Genomic DNA, 15344 nt, shown 5'->3' on the forward strand with positions numbered 1-15344 from the left:
TGTGTCTCCCCTGGACTGAGTCCCACATCAGGTTTGGGGAGCCTGCTTCTCCCTCTGCCTGTGTGTCTGCCTCTCTCTCTCTCTCTCTCTCTCTCTGTCTCTCATGAATGGATGAATAAAAATCTTCTAAAAAACAAATAAAAATAAACCATTACGTTTTGGAGTATTTGCTAAACAGCAACAGATAATTGAAACACTTAAGTTCAACTTTCCCAAGTAATGCTAAATCTCTTTCTAAAGCAGTTAATATTCCTACTAGCAGCAATATATGAAAGTTTCCATAGCTCCACATTTCCCCAACATTTAATGTCAGATATTTAAAATTTTTGCCAAAAAAAATTTTTTTGCCAATTTGATAGATATGAAATGGAAATGGTATCTCAGTGTTGTTTTAATTACATTTCCCTGATTATTAATAAAGCTAATTTTTATATGTTGTCATGTTCTTCTTTGTAATTCCTATCAGTTTTGTTCATCTTAATATTACAAATGATTCATAAATTATATTTAAAATAAATTGTATAGATTAATTATAAATATTTAAATGTAAATTATAAAACTATGTAAATATTCATATACTGGGGCAGTTGGCTGGCTCACTCAAGCCCCACACTGGGTATAGAGATTACTAAAAATAAACTTTACCAAAAATGTATTCATATATGTAAATGCAAAGTAATATGTATCTACATATTTAAATATGTGTAGTACATGTATTTATAAATCACACGTACTTTAAAAATTTTCTCATTTGTGGCTTGCCTTTTCACTACACCTTGATAGTGTTCTTTTTTTTTTAAGGTTTTTTTTTTAAAAAGATTTATTTATTTATTCATGAGAAACACCAATAGAGGCAGAGACACAGGCAGAGGGAGAAGCAAGCTCCCTGCAGGAAGCCCGATGAGGAACTCGATCCTGGATCCCATGAGCCAAGGCAGATGCTCAAATGCTGAGCCACTCAGGTGTCCCTTTTTTTTTTTTTTTAAAGATTTTATTTATTTATTGAGAGAGAGAGAATGAATGAATGAGCAGGGAAGGGGCACAGGGAGAGCAGACTCCCCACTGAAGAGGGAGTCCAATGACCACGATGATGACTCAGCATTCCATTTCACAACCCTGAGATCATGACCTGAGCCAAAGTCAGATGCTTAACCAACTGAGCCACTCAGGTGCCCCTATATCTTTTGACAAGTAGAAATTCTTCATTTTCATGTAGAATTTATGAATCTTTTCTTTTATAGCCAATGCTTTGTGTTTAAAACAAAAAATCCTTCCCTAACCACAACTGTATTAATTTGTCTTTCAAACAATTTATGGTTTATTTTTTAAATACTAGTCTTTAACCTACCTAGAATTAACTTTTATGTATGAGTTGAGGTAGGGATCCAATTACATTCTTTTCGTTTTTTTTTAAGATTTTATTTATTTATTCATAGAGACACAGCTAGAGAGAGAGAGGCAGAGACACAGGGAGAGGGAGAAGCAGGCACCATACAGGGAGCCTGATGTGGGACACGATCCCGGGTCTCCAGGATCACACCCTGGGCTGCAGGCGGCGCTAAACCGCTGCGCCACCGGGGTTGCCCCAATTACATTCTTTTCAATGTGGACAACCAACTGTCCCAGTCTAAAAAGCCCAACTTTCCCACAGATCTTCAATTCTAGCTTTGTCAAGATGAGTCTCCATAAATAAAGAGCCATTTCTAAGGCTTTCTCTTCTGTTCCACTGGTCTACGTGGATTGCACTGTCTTAACTAATAGCTTTACAAACAACTAGCTTTAAAAAAAAAAACCTAGAAAAGTAAAACTCAAATCAGTCTGGTTTTTAATTTCTATTATTGTAATATGTTTTAATTCTTTGTGCAAATATTATTTATTATTCTTTATGTTTTACTAATTATTATTATAAATACACTTTAGATTTCTGTACTTAATTTACCATAATTTTTTATTTCTATTTTTTTGTTTCTTTTATTTTAGTATTTTTTATGTATTCCTGTATATTAAACCTTCCATCTGGGAACATTTCTTCTTTGAATAAATAAGGCATGAAAAAGAAAGAAACACTTTGGATTGAAGTGAAAGAAATAATGCTAATATTATTATTTGTAGTTTACATGATTACATAGAAAACAAAAATAATGCGTAATTAAATTACTAGATTTAATAAGAGTTTGACAAATTTTCAAATTCAATGAAAAGTCAATGAAGAAAATTATATTTCTATACATAGGCAAAAATCTGCAAGTAATACAGTATAATAGCAATGAAAACGAGAAGTCCCAAATCCAGAATATGGACTCTCCCACAGGACAAATGATCTATATTCTTCAGCAAATAAATGGCATAAAGAAAGTGGAAGGGGGGCAGCCCTGGTGGCGCAGCGGTTTAGCGCCGCCTGCAGCCCAGGGTGTGATCCTGGAAACCCTGGATCCAGTCCCACGTCAGGCTCTCTGCATGGAGCCTGCTTCTCCCTCTGCCTGTGTCTCTGCCTCTCTCTCTCTCTGTGTCTCTATGAATAAAAAAATAAAGTCTTAAAAAAAAAAAAAAAGAAAAGAAAGAAAGTGGAAGGGAAGCTGTTACAGATCAAGAGAAACTTATAAGATCTAGCAACTAAATGCAATGTGAGGTCCTTACAAGATCCTGATTTGATAAAGCCAACTTAAAAAGACATCTTTGAGATAGTTATAAGACTATGAAAATGGATAGGTAGTAGATGATATTGAGGAATTACTGTTAATTTTTTGAATTGTAATCATGAGCTACCCAGGTGTCCCATTCTTCTAGGTTCTTATATTATTTGAGGGAATGGTAAAATTTTATTTACTTCACATTGTAAGTCATTTACACATTAAAGTTACTACATTAAATGTGAAAAATAGAAATCCTATACCTTGGAGTGCCTGGGTTGCTCAGATGATTAAGCATCTGCCTTTGGCTCAGGTCAAGATGCTGATACCCTGGGGTCCCGGGATCAAGCCCCGCATGAGGCTCCCTGCTTAGACAGGAGCCTGCTTCTCCCTGTCCCTCTGCCCCCCCCCAATAATAAATAAAATATCTAAAAAATAATAGGGCACCTGGGTGGCTCAGTGGTTGAATGTCTGTCTTTGGCTCAGGTCATGATCCCGGGGTCCTGGGATCAAGTCCCATATTGGGCTCCCCGCAGGTAGCCTGCTCTCCCTCTGCCTATGTGTCTCTGCCTCTCTCTGTGTCTCATGAATAAATAAATAAATAAAAATCTTTAAAAAATAATAATAAAGTTTTTTTTTTAATGAAAGTATTGAGAGGAAAATGTGTCCACTATTGCTTTAAAAGCCTTATCCCTTTGCCTTTGGTCTAGCTGGATTGATTCCCAGCAGGGTAAAGGACATTTTCCTCCTCACACAGAGTCTCAGGCAGTGACAGAAATAAAGGCAAAGACGGTTTTTACCTTTAGCCTGAAACCCAGGGGCTGTGCTACAAGGAAGCCTCTCCAGCTCAAAAGCATTAGAACCAAAGGAGGCAAGAAAGAAAGAGTCCAAATTTGTCAGTACCATTGGCGGACAGCTAAAACTTGCTAATGTGGAGTTAATCTACACTACAATTTACCAAACTTCTCTGGTACCTCAAAATCAGAGTAAATGTGATAAAAATTTTTGTTAACAGTTTTAAAAAAGAAAAGCAAATCAAAACAAATACTTTTATTATCAAGCATTTTGTTGTCTGCCAGCCTGCTGGATTAGGAAACTTCATTCATCCTTTTGGATATTCAACCTCTTTGGAGCGCCAAGGATATTAGCAGGTGTAAAGTTCATATACTTTTTTTTTTAAGATTTTATTTATTTATTCATGAGAAACAGAGAGAGAGAGAGAGAGAGAAGCAGAGACTCAGGCAAAGGGAGAGGCAGGCTCCACGCAGGGAGCCCTATGTGAGACTCAATCCCAGGACCCCAGGATCATGCCCTGGGCTGAAGGCAGGTGCGAAACCACCGAACCACCCGGGGATCCCCGTTCATATACTTTTTTATCCAGGAACTTCACCTCCAGGAATTTGTTGTAGAGATTCACTCAAAAATGTGCAAGCAGTGGATACAAGGTTAATCACTGCAGCAAACATGCAGTAACAAAAAAACTAGAAATGATCTGGTATCCAGGGATAGGTGACTGTTTTAAGTAAATTATGGAACATCGACAAAATATCATGTTACCACTAAAAGAGAAAGAAGATCTGCATACCTAAAATGTACGTGTGTCCCAGGACATACTAAGTAAAAATGGCAAGGCCCAAAAGGGAGTTTTCTACTATTTGTAAAAGTGATGCCGGGATACCTGGGTGGTTCAGTGGTTGAGTGTCTGCCTTCAGCTCAGGGTGTGATCCTGGAAACCCATCGGAGCCCGGCATGCGGCTCCCTGCATGGAGCCTGCTTTTCCCTCTGCCTGTGTCTCTGCCTCTCTCTGTGTCTCTCATGAATAAATAAATAAAATCTTAAAAAAAAAAAAAGGCGGTGTGCGTGATTCTGTGTGCCTGTGGTGTACAAATATGTATATGCATAGCCTATCTCTGAAAACATACCAGAGAGTCACTGAGAAACTGAACGTGAAGGATGGAGAAACTCACTTTTTACTCTATACCCTTTTGAGCTTTTGTAAGCCTTTTGGCCACGTGCCTGTTTGCTTCAAGCAAATTACAAAACACACAAATCGCTGCCCTGAAGACCGGTACACTTTGCAAAAACAGAAAGTAGAATGGTGGTTTGCCAGCAGCTGGAGGGAAAGGGGGAGTTGTTTAATGGGTATAGAGTTTCTTTCTTTTTGCAATTTTATTTCTTTATTCATGAGAGAGACAGAGAGAGAGAGGCAGAGACACAGGCAGAGGGAGAAGCAGGCTCCCCGTGGGGACTCGATCCCCGGACCCCAGGATCACGACCTGAGCTGAAGGCTGACTTCTCAACCACTGAGCCACCCAGGTGCCCCGCCTATAGAGTTTCTTTTGCAAGTTGAGAAAGTTCTGGAGAACGGCTGCGGGCAATGTGAATACACTACGCTTAAAAATGGGTAAGAGCTTAAAAATGGTTAAGATGGGGCAGCCCGGGTGGCTCAGTGGTTTAGCATCTGCCTTCGGCCCAGGGCGTGATCCTGGAGTCCCGGGATCGAGTCCCACGTCGGGCTCCGTGCATGGAGCCTGCTTCTCCCTCTGCCTGTGTCTCTCATGAATAAATAAATAAAATCTTTTTTTAAAAAAAATGGTCAGGATGGTAGACGCTGTGTACGTGTGTTTTACCAGCATTTTTGGAAGACTTCAGTGAAGCGCCCCGCGAAAAGGACGCCCCTATGAAGGACGAGTTTCACGTGTCACGAACTCGAAGATCACCTCCTCAAACAGCCCTTTGTGACGTGGTTATTCGGGGGGAGCGGCGGGGACAAGCGAGGCGCCAGCCCCGCGAGCCTTCAGGCGACCTTTCACCTCGAGCTCCAGACCCCGTCCCTCGGGCAGCGAGAGGCCCGCCCGCGGCCGCCACCCGAAGCACACGGCCCCGCTCTCCACACACCGCGGGGGTCGCGCGCTCCCCCGGGCCCGGGCCGCGCGACCCCCGAGCCGCCCGCTCCGCCCGGCCGCGCCTCCCGTCGTGCCCTTACCCGGTGTTGGGTAACATGGTTTCCTCAGAGCAGAGGCGGCGGCGGCGGCGGCAGCGGCGGCGAGCGGACCCGGAGACGCGGGCCTCCTCTCCTCATTTAGCCCCAGTCCCTCGAGGCCCCGCCCGCAGGCCGGCGGCGAGCGGGCGCTCCCAGGAGCGGCGGCCCTCGGAGTGCGCCTGCGCACGCAGCGGGCTCCCGGCGCTCGGCGCTAGTTTCCGCCTTCCCCGCCCCCGCCCGGTCCCCGGACGCGCTCTCTGCGCAGGCGCTGAGGGAGAAAGGCGGCTCCGCCCCGCGCGCGTCGCGGGGCTCTGCGGGGACAATCGGCGTCCCGCCGGCCGCGGGCGTAGTGCGCGCGTCAGCCGCTACATGCGTGCGCTTTTCCCGCGCGGGTGCAGGCGCCGTCGTCCGCGCGTGGGGTGGCGGTTGCAGTCGCGCCCTCGGGACCTCATGGAGGGCGCGGGGGCCGCTTCTCTGCAGAGGCTGACCTGCGGGCTCCCTCCCCGGCCCGAACCCGGTGCCTGGCTCCTGCGCGCGCAGCACCGAGGGCGCCGTCGTCCTCGCTTGCTCCCGAAGCCGGCCACGGTCGCATCCTCCCCCCTCCCCCCCCCCCGGGACCGCGGCCCACGGCTGGCGGACCTCACCTGTCCGTGCATCGCCCAGCGATGAGCCGCAGCTTCTGGGGCTGAGCGCTTTGCAACAGTCTGGGGGGAGCATGCATAGTTAGCAATGGTCTTCCGGAAGAAACTCCCAAACTCCGTGCAGGAATAAGGTGAATTCTGGGATCTAGTATTGCGGGTTTTTTTTTTTAAGTGTTTATTTAAATTCCAGTTAACATACAGTGTGATAATAGTTTCAAGGGTACAATGTAGTGATTGAACACTTACATGCAACACCTAGCGCTCATCACAAGTGGACCCTAGTGTGTTTTTTTAATTAATTTTTTGAAAAATATTTTATTCATTTATTCATGAGAGACAGAGAGAGACACAGGCGGAGGCTGAAGCAGGCTCCATGCAGGGAGCCGGATGTGGGAATCCCGGGTCTCCAGGATCACGCCCTGGGCTAAAGGCGGCGCTAAACCGCTGAGCCACCCGGGCTGACCCCTAGCTGACCCCTAGTATTGTTTTTGATAGTATTCTTTACACATTACTCAGCTACCCTAATCTACCTTTAGGGAGATGTGAAGAAAGTGTATTTTTTTTTTTGACATTTTATTTATTCATGACAGACATAGGCAGAGACGCAGGCATAAGAGAAGCAAGCTCCCCGCAAGGAGCCCGATGTGGGACTCGGTTCCGGATCCTGGGATCACGCCTCGAGCCAAAGGCAGATGCTCCACCGCTGAGCCACCCAGGCCTCCCGAGAAAGTGTATTTTGGGAGGGTAGAACAGGATGATGAGGTTGTTAAATGAGGACTAGTTAAACTAGTTTGGAAATAGGGTTCGTATTCCTCCGCTTACTGCAATCCCTAAATGGTTCTGTTTATTCATGTGTATTGCCAGCTTCCTATAGGCATTTGAATTGGCCATCTTTGATATTGTCCTTAGAAACTACAGAATTTGTTTATTCAACAAGTGGTAGCACCTAGTTCATGCTGGTCACTGGAGACACAGCATGACAAAAAAGAGGAGGTCTGCCTGTGTGGGAGGAATGAGGAAACGCCAATGTGTTATTCAGACTGTTGTAGATATTAGGTGTTTCAAGAAGAGTGTTGATAGGGACCATTCAATGCAAAACTTACCTTGCACTTAAGAAAGTGAAAACAACCCACAGGGACTCCTGGGGGTCTCAGTGGTTGAGCATCTGCCTTCAGCTCCAGGTGTGACCCCAGGATGGGGGTTTGAGTCTCCCATCAGGCTCCCTGCTGGGAGCCTGCTTGTCCCTTTGCCTATGTCTCTGCCTCTCTCTCTGTGTCTCTCATGAATAAGCAAATAAATCCTTTTAAAAAAGAAAAGACAACCTACATAATGGGATAAAATACAAACATATATCCAATAAGGTCTGGTATCCAGAATATACAGAGAATTCTTACAACTCACCAACAAAAAGGTGAACAACCCGACAAAAAAGTGAACACGGGCTCCTGGGTGGCTTGGTTGGTTAAGTATCTGACTTATGATTTTGGCTCAGGTCATGATCTCAAGGTGATGAGATGGAGCCCTAGGTAGGGCTCTTCAGGCAAGCTCAGAGTCTGCTGGGGATTCTATCCCTTTGCCTCTGCCCCTCTTCCTGCTGATGCACACATGTCCCCTCTCTCTAGCTCACGCTAAAAAAATAAATAAAATATTTAAAAAACAAAAATGAACAAAGGATCTGGATAGATATTTTTCCAAAGAATATATGCAAGTGGTCAGCAAGCACATGAAAAGATGCCCAAAGCATTAGTTACTAGGGAGCTGCAAATCAAAACTACAATGAGATTCCACTTTATGCATACTAGAATAGTTATAATAGAAAATATGGAAAATAAGTTAGCCAGGATGTGGAGAAATTGGAACCCTCATTCATTGTTGGGAATGTAAAAAGGCATAGCCACTTTGGGAAACAGTTTTGCAGCTCCTCAAAAAGTTAAAATTGCCACCTACTGGATATCCACATGCAAAAGAGCAATTCACTTTTTGATATATCCCCAAGAGAAATATAAACATGTTCAGAAGAACCACCAGATGGCACTGTTATTTTAAAATTCAAAATGGTATAAAGCAAAACGTTAATTAACAATATTGTGACATACAAAAAAAAAACAATATTGTGACATACTATTATAATCTTAGTTGGATTAAGGCAAAAATAGCATGAAATTCTCTACAGAATTCTTGTAACCGGGAAATATGAGGAGGCATATTTTAAATTGTAAATTCCTTCAAGAAGGGGTGCCTGGGTGACTCAGTGGTTGAGCATCTTCCTTTGGCTCAGGGCGTGATCCCTGGGGTCCAGGGTTCGAGTCCCACATTGGGCTCCCTGCTCAGCAGAGTCTACTTCTCCTTCTGCCTACATCTCTGCCTCTCTCTCTGTGTCTCTCATGAATAAATAAATAAAATCTTTTTTTAAAAATCCTTAAAAAACAGGATGTGATACCTTAATTCTTTTATATTATTATTTAAATTAATAATACTGCCAATACTAAAAAGTAATTTCCAAATGCATGAGAAATTAAGAATGCAGAATTAAGTTGAAATATCAGAAGATATGATGTTGAGGAGCACCTGGCTGGCTCAGTCAGAAGAGCATGTGACTCTTGATCTCAGGGTTAAGAGTTCAAGCCCAATGTTGGGGGTAGAGATTAGTTAAATAAAAAACTTTTAAAACGGTATAACATTGAGAACTTTAACCTTAAATTATCAAATAAGGTCTCTTCTAACTCTATCTTGCATAAGAATATATATATTTTTTTAAAGATTAATTTTTTTAGAGAAAGAGTGTAAGCAGGGGGAGGGGCAGAAGAAGAGGGAAAGAATCCTCAAGCAGACTCCCTACTGAGTGGGGAACCTGACACAGGGCTTAATCCCAGAACCCTAATCATGACCTGAGCTGAAACCAAGAGCTAGATCCTTAACCAAATAAGTCACCCAGGCACCCCAAGAATATATTTTTGAGTATATAATGCAGTAACATTCAAATGTGTTGGCCACAGCCACATAAAGAAAGAAATTTTTTAAAGATTATTTATTTGAGAGAGAGAGAGGGAGGGAGGAACAGAGGGAGAGAGAATCTCAAGCAGACTCCCTACCTAGTGTGGAGACTGATGCAGGGCTTTATCTCATGACCCTGAGGTCATGACCTGAGCTAAAACTAAGAGTCAGATGCTCAACCAACTGAGCCATCCAGGTACCCCCATAAAGAAATTTTTCATCCAGACCCAGGATACACAGTTCTCTATTTTATTGAATCTATTATATTCTATCAAGTTGATCATAATATACTAAATTATTTGGATGATTCATTAATGGATTATAGCTTACTATTTGGAAAACACTGCTTTAGTGTGCTGTTATTTACCATTGTGATTTTTCAACTTGCCTTTTAAGATATCCTGGGCTTCTCCAAATATAAAATTACTAATTAATGATAGTTAGAGACCAACAATACAATGCACATGCTTTTAATCGCTTTAGAAAAGTCAGGGCTCTTGAAACTTTCCATTTTCTTCACCCACAAGACAGCTCACCCTGGTCCAGGTTAAATGGGGAAATCCTTGGGGTTTTGTGTATGGCAGTTCTTTCTGAAAATGTACCAAATCTTCCCCATAGACCTGCTAGCAGTACCTTTTGTTTCTCAAAGAATTATTCCCAGTCACTATTTTATTAGTAACTGTTATTAACCTCCATGCTGTATTTAAATGTCTTTATCTTTCTGATAATACAGGACTACAACAATCTAGAGAAAGTGAAAATTTCCATCTTAATACCATCATTCAGAGATAATTATTAACATTTTAGTATGTATCCTTTAAGTCTGAAAAAAAAATTTTTTTTGGACAGATCCTGCCGCAGGTTTATTTGTACAAATAGCACAAGAGGACACCAGGCCCATGTAGACAGAAGCCCAGGGGTCATACCAGTCCTTGCGTCCTCACACTGGCAGGCAGAAGACTCTACACTGGAGCCTTTGTGGGGGCCTGGGCACCTTTGGGGGCCTGCGCTGCAGGAGTAGAAGCAGGAGCCAGAGCCAGGGCCACAGCTGCAGCCTGGGCCTTGGTTTGAGCCTTGGCCTTGGACTTTGGCCGGCAGAGCCTGAGACCTTTGGCAATGCGGGCTCGAGCACGTTTCCCGAGCTTGGGATGAGCTATGTAGGCAAGTCGATTGAGCTTGTGGCTGCCGCCCTTTGGGATCTTGGGCTTGACTTCCTTGGGCTTGACAAGGGCCTCGATAGCCTCGGCACGTACAGTCATGGCCTTGGCATGGCTGGCCTGCATCTTCTTCAGGCCCTTCTTGTTGTGCTTCTTGGCAAAGCGCATGTCCCTCAGGAACTTGGGGTCTAACCCCTTAAGAGATTCATATCTTTGTGACCGGGGTTTCTTGATGCCATTTCTGTGCCATTTTTGTGACTGGTTGTGCATGGTGTGGTTCTTGGACTTGGCCATGTCTGCATCAAAGTCCGTGCCTCCCCAAGAGCCTATGGACCAGAAGAGAAAAAGCAAATCTGAAATTTTTATATAGGTTTTGATCATTTACAAATCATAGGGGAGATTATATATATATATATACTATATTATTTTGGAAACTTTTTGTTTTACTTAATGTATCATAGACATTTTTCCAAGTTTACACCTAAAAGTTTACCTTGACTATTTATTTATTTTTAAATTTTTTTTTTAATTTGGAGACATCAAGTGTGAGCCAGGTGAGGGGCAGTAGGAGAGGGAGAAAGAGAATCTCAAGCAGACTCCCCACTGAACATAGAGCCTGACAAGGGGCTGGACCCCAGGACCCCAAGATCATGACCTGAGCTGAAATCAAGTCAGATGCTTAACTGACTAAGCCACCCAGGCACCTATACCTTGACTTTTTTTAAAAAAACAAGTGCATAGTTTTCTTTTATATGAATATAATGAAATTAATTTTACCATTCTCATTTGTGATGGACATTTTAGTTGTTTCCACATTGTCTCCAATAAAAACATTTGTGCATGCATCATTGTTCACTACTCATTTTTCCTCAGAATACATTCCTAAAAGTGAGACTGTTTGCTTAATGGATATACACAATACAGTTTAGCAAGGTTGTGTTAATACAGTTGACTGTATTAACTGATTTGAACTGTGTAAGTCCACGTCTACATGGATTTTTTTTTGATAAATGCAGTATAGTCCTGTAAATGTATTTTCTCTTATGATTGTAACATTTTATTTCCTCTGGTTTACTTTAAGAATACAGTATATAGGCACATGTGGGTGGCCCACCCAAAGGCCCAAAGCATCTGCCTTTGGCTCAGGGCGTGATCCCGGGTCCCGGGATGGAGTCCCACATCAGGCTCCCCATGGAGAGTCTACCTCTCCCTCTGCCTCTCTCTCTGTGTCTCTCATGAATAAATAAAATCTTTTAAAAAAGAAAGAATACAGTATATAGTACATGGAACATAGAAAATGTGTGTTAATAGACTGTTGATGTTATTGGCAAGTCTTTTGGTCAACAGTAGACTGTTAGTAGTTAAGTTTCTGGGGAGTCAGAAGTTACACATGGATTTTTGATTATGTGGGCATCAGTGCCCCTAACCCCTGCATTGTTCAAGGGTCAACTACAACTTAGACCAGGATTTCTTAACCTTGGGGCTATTGACCCCTTGGGCTGGATAATCCTTTGTTGTAGAAGTTTGTCACATGTATTGCAGAATGTTTAGCAACATTACTGGCCTTTACCCCCTGGATGCTATAGCCCATATTCCCATGTATGTATGTTTAGATGCATAACTTAAATTTACCATGTTAACCATTTTCAAGTGTATAGTTCAGTGACTTGAGTACATTCACATTGTTGTGCAATCAATACCACCATCCTAGCCCTTCCAATCTTGACACTCCAGAAATTGCTGAATGTCCTCTGGAGGGCGAAATTACCCTGATTGTCTACATCATCACAGAGGTAGATGAGAAATCAAAAATGTCAATGTCATTAAGAGAAAAATGAGAGGCTGAAGAGCTGTAATAGATTAAACAAGACTGGGAAACCTGGGTGGCTCAGCAATTGGGCATTTGCCTTTGGGTCAGGGAGTGATCTTTGGGTCCCCAGATAAGAGTCCCACATCAGGCTCCCTGAATGGAGGCTGCTTCTCCCTCTGCCTGTGTCTCTGCCTCTCTCTGTGTGTCTCTCATGAATAAATAAATAAAATCTTTTTAAAAAGATTAAATAAGACTAAAAAAGACATTACAACTAATGCAACACACGATCCTAGACTGGATTCTATACAAAAAAAGATTTGCTCTAGCACAGTCAACAAATTGGAATGTGTATTACAGAGTAAAGTATTGCATCAATGATAAATTTCCTGAACTTGATAACTACTGGGGTAATGTAAGAGACTGTCTGTGTTCCTAGTATGAAGTATTAAGGAATAAGAGGAAATTAATATTCATCAACTCTTAAGTGTGTATGTCTGTGTGTGTGTGTGTAATGGAGAAGAGGTTATGGTGAAACAAATGTAGGAAAATGTTAAAAATTGGTGATTTGGAGTAAAGATGTATGAGAATTCCTTTCTCTCTTTGTTACAACTTTCTTATAAGCTTGAAATCAATTCAAACTAAAAAGTTTTATGTTTTAAGTGAAAGAAAATGCTTAGAGATGAGATTATTTATTGCCTGCCCATGCTTTTCAATTCGTTGTCCTTGCTAATTTTACTCATTCATGCTTCAGAAAAGGTAACTGTAACTACAGTTTAGAATAAAATCTTGATTTAGTCTAGGTCAATGGTTCTTAAACTTTAATGTGCACTGAAATCAATGGAAGAGCTTTGTAAAACACAGATTAATAAGCCCAACCTCCAGAGTTTCTGATTAACTAGGTCTTAGAGGAGTTGAAGAATTTGTAGTTCTCACAAGTTTCCAGGTAAGGCTAATGGTGTTGGTTGGGGCATGAAAAGGTGTAGGCTGATAGTTCTCAGCCTTGTTTGCAAATTGAAATCACTTGGGGATCTTTTTAAAAATCTGATGTCTGGGTCTTACTGCCAGAGATTCTAATTAAGTTGGTATGGAGTATACATAGGTGGTATTTTTTTTAAAGCTCCTCACCTCAAGTGATTCAAATATGCAGCCAAGATTGAGAGTAACTGTAATTACTCTCAATTAGAGTCAGTGTAATCCCATTCCCCTTGCCCATGCCTTTAGAGGTAGACATGTTATCTAATTCTGGCAAATGTGAGGTCTGCTGGGAAAGATTTTCTTATTTTAATAAAGAGACCACAGGAGCACCTGGGTGGCCCAGTCTCTTGATTTTGGCCCAGGTCATGATCTCAATCTCATGTGATTGAGCCCTATGTTGGGCTTTGCCCTCAGTGGGGAGTCTGCTTGAGATTCTCTCTCTCCCTCACCCTCTGCTCCTCCCCCACTCATGCTCTCTCTCTCTCTCTCTCTCTCTCTCTCTCTCTAAAATAAATAAATCTTAGGAAGGGAGGAAGGAAGGAAGGAAGGAAGGAAGGAAGGAAGGAAGGAAGGAAGGAAGGAAGGAAGGAAGGAAAACTAAACAGAATAGTTCGTCTTTTCTTCTAGATGTTATTTCTGGATGTGATATTTGGAATAGCTCTATCTATATTGCATCATAGTAGGGATTAGTCTTCCCCCTTCCTGTGACTCCTTCAAAGGTAAGCTTTCTCCTATAAGATTCAATGAAGAAAGGTAGGATGGGGAGCAGTTGTCTCAGTACCCTCCTGAGCTTTCCACCTGGCCTACTGGCACACTGTGGGTTTTCCTCACTTTACAGCTGCCATCTTTTAGAATTCCAGGAAACAGTTCCCTCAGTAGACAAGTGCTCACTTGCATGAATGCAAGTAGTGAGTGGAATGGGTATGTAGATGTGTGGATCATGCCTTATGTTACTTTTTTGCCTGTTCATTTATTTACTGTACCATCTGCACACAACTCTTAACCAAAGAGTTGAGGCTTACATGAGGGAATTACATATATATATTATGATTACATGTATAAAACAATTAACTTTATGTTTTATGGGACAACTGCCATATCAGAGATAATATTTCCAATACCTATTATGAATTATCCACTTTTTTTTTACCAACAGTATCCAAAAATTATCCACTTTTTTTACCAACAGTTTTTTAAAAGATTTTATTTATTTAATCATGAAAGACACAGAGAGGCACAGGTAGAGGGAGAAGCAGGCTCCCAAGACGTGGGACTTGATCCCGGGTCTCCAGGATCATGCCCTGGGCTAAAGGCAGTGCTAAACCGCTGAGCCACCAGGCCTGCCCAACAGTATCTTTTTAAAAAGATTTTATCTATTTATTTGAGAGAGAGAGGGCACACAGAGGGAGAGAGAGAAGCAGACTCCCTGCTGAGCAGGGAGCTCAACATGGGGCTGGATCCCAGGACCCTGAGATCATGACCTGAGCTGAAGGCAGATGCTTAACTGACTGAGCCACCCTGGTGTCCCCAGTAGTATCTATTATTGGAGGTATCAATATGCCCAGAAAAAACCCTGCATCTCTCAGCCTGTCTTGTAACTAGGAGTGGCCATGTTACCATATTATATGGTAATATATGAGCATAAGTGGGAGATATTGCAATGGACTTCTGAGAAAGTTTCTTTAAGGAGCTTACAGCCATTTTGTGATGTTAAGAATGAAAACCACATGCTCACGTAATAAAACAAAAGGGAGACTGGGTCACTAATGAACATGGAATGCCATAATAGTCCCGAAACTACTACTTCTAGACTCCTTTTGCAGGAGAAATTAATCTTTATCTAGTTTAAGACACTTATTTTTTGTTTCCTGTTATATGCATCTGTACCTAATGCTTAAATGATACCCTATCTCAAGGCAAAAGTACCAAAAGAATGCAAACCATTGCAAAGGGGGTTCCCTCTTGAGCATATCCAAATCCCTAGCTTTGCTCCTTGCCTTCATATCTGCTTTTCTCTCTAAGGGCATCAATATTGTTCAAATATCCTCCTTCAAAACTGCTTTTAGGGGCTCTTGGGTGGCTCATTCAGTTAAGTGTTTGGCTCTTGATCTCAGCTCAGGTCTTGATCTCAGGATCATAAGTTCTTAAAAACAA

General features: G+C 42.2%; 2 protein-coding genes across 5 annotated transcripts in view; both read right to left on the reverse strand.

Annotated features, from left to right (window-relative positions):
- Positions 1 to 5797, reverse strand: part of HSDL2 (hydroxysteroid dehydrogenase like 2) — a 59692-nt gene extending 53895 nt beyond the window's left edge. The window contains exon 1 of one of the 3 annotated variants that reach the window (XM_055301819.1): positions 5617 to 5797. In XM_055301819.1, the coding sequence (XP_055157794.1) occupies positions 5617 to 5633 (17 nt within the window). In that variant the 5' untranslated portion in view covers positions 5634 to 5797. The remainder of the gene's footprint in view (positions 1 to 5616) is intronic. The other 2 variants (XM_055301818.1, XM_055301817.1) reach the window with 2 other exon arrangements.
- Positions 5798 to 6806: 1009 nt separating this feature from the next.
- LOC129495266 (60S ribosomal protein L29-like) overlaps positions 6807 to 15344 on the reverse strand; it is a 31344-nt gene continuing 22806 nt past the window's right edge. For both annotated transcript variants that reach the window (XM_055302763.1, XM_055302764.1), the window contains exon 2: positions 6807 to 10731. In XM_055302763.1, coding sequence (XP_055158738.1) covers positions 10211 to 10699 — 489 coding nt within the window. In that variant the 5' untranslated portion in view covers positions 10700 to 10731 and the 3' untranslated portion in view covers positions 6807 to 10210. The remainder of the gene's footprint in view (positions 10732 to 15344) is intronic.

This window comes from Nyctereutes procyonoides, unplaced genomic scaffold (assembly GCF_905146905.1).
Source record: "Nyctereutes procyonoides isolate TBG_1078 unplaced genomic scaffold, NYPRO_anot_genome, whole genome shotgun sequence".
Lineage (NCBI taxonomy): Eukaryota > Metazoa > Chordata > Mammalia > Carnivora > Canidae > Nyctereutes > Nyctereutes procyonoides.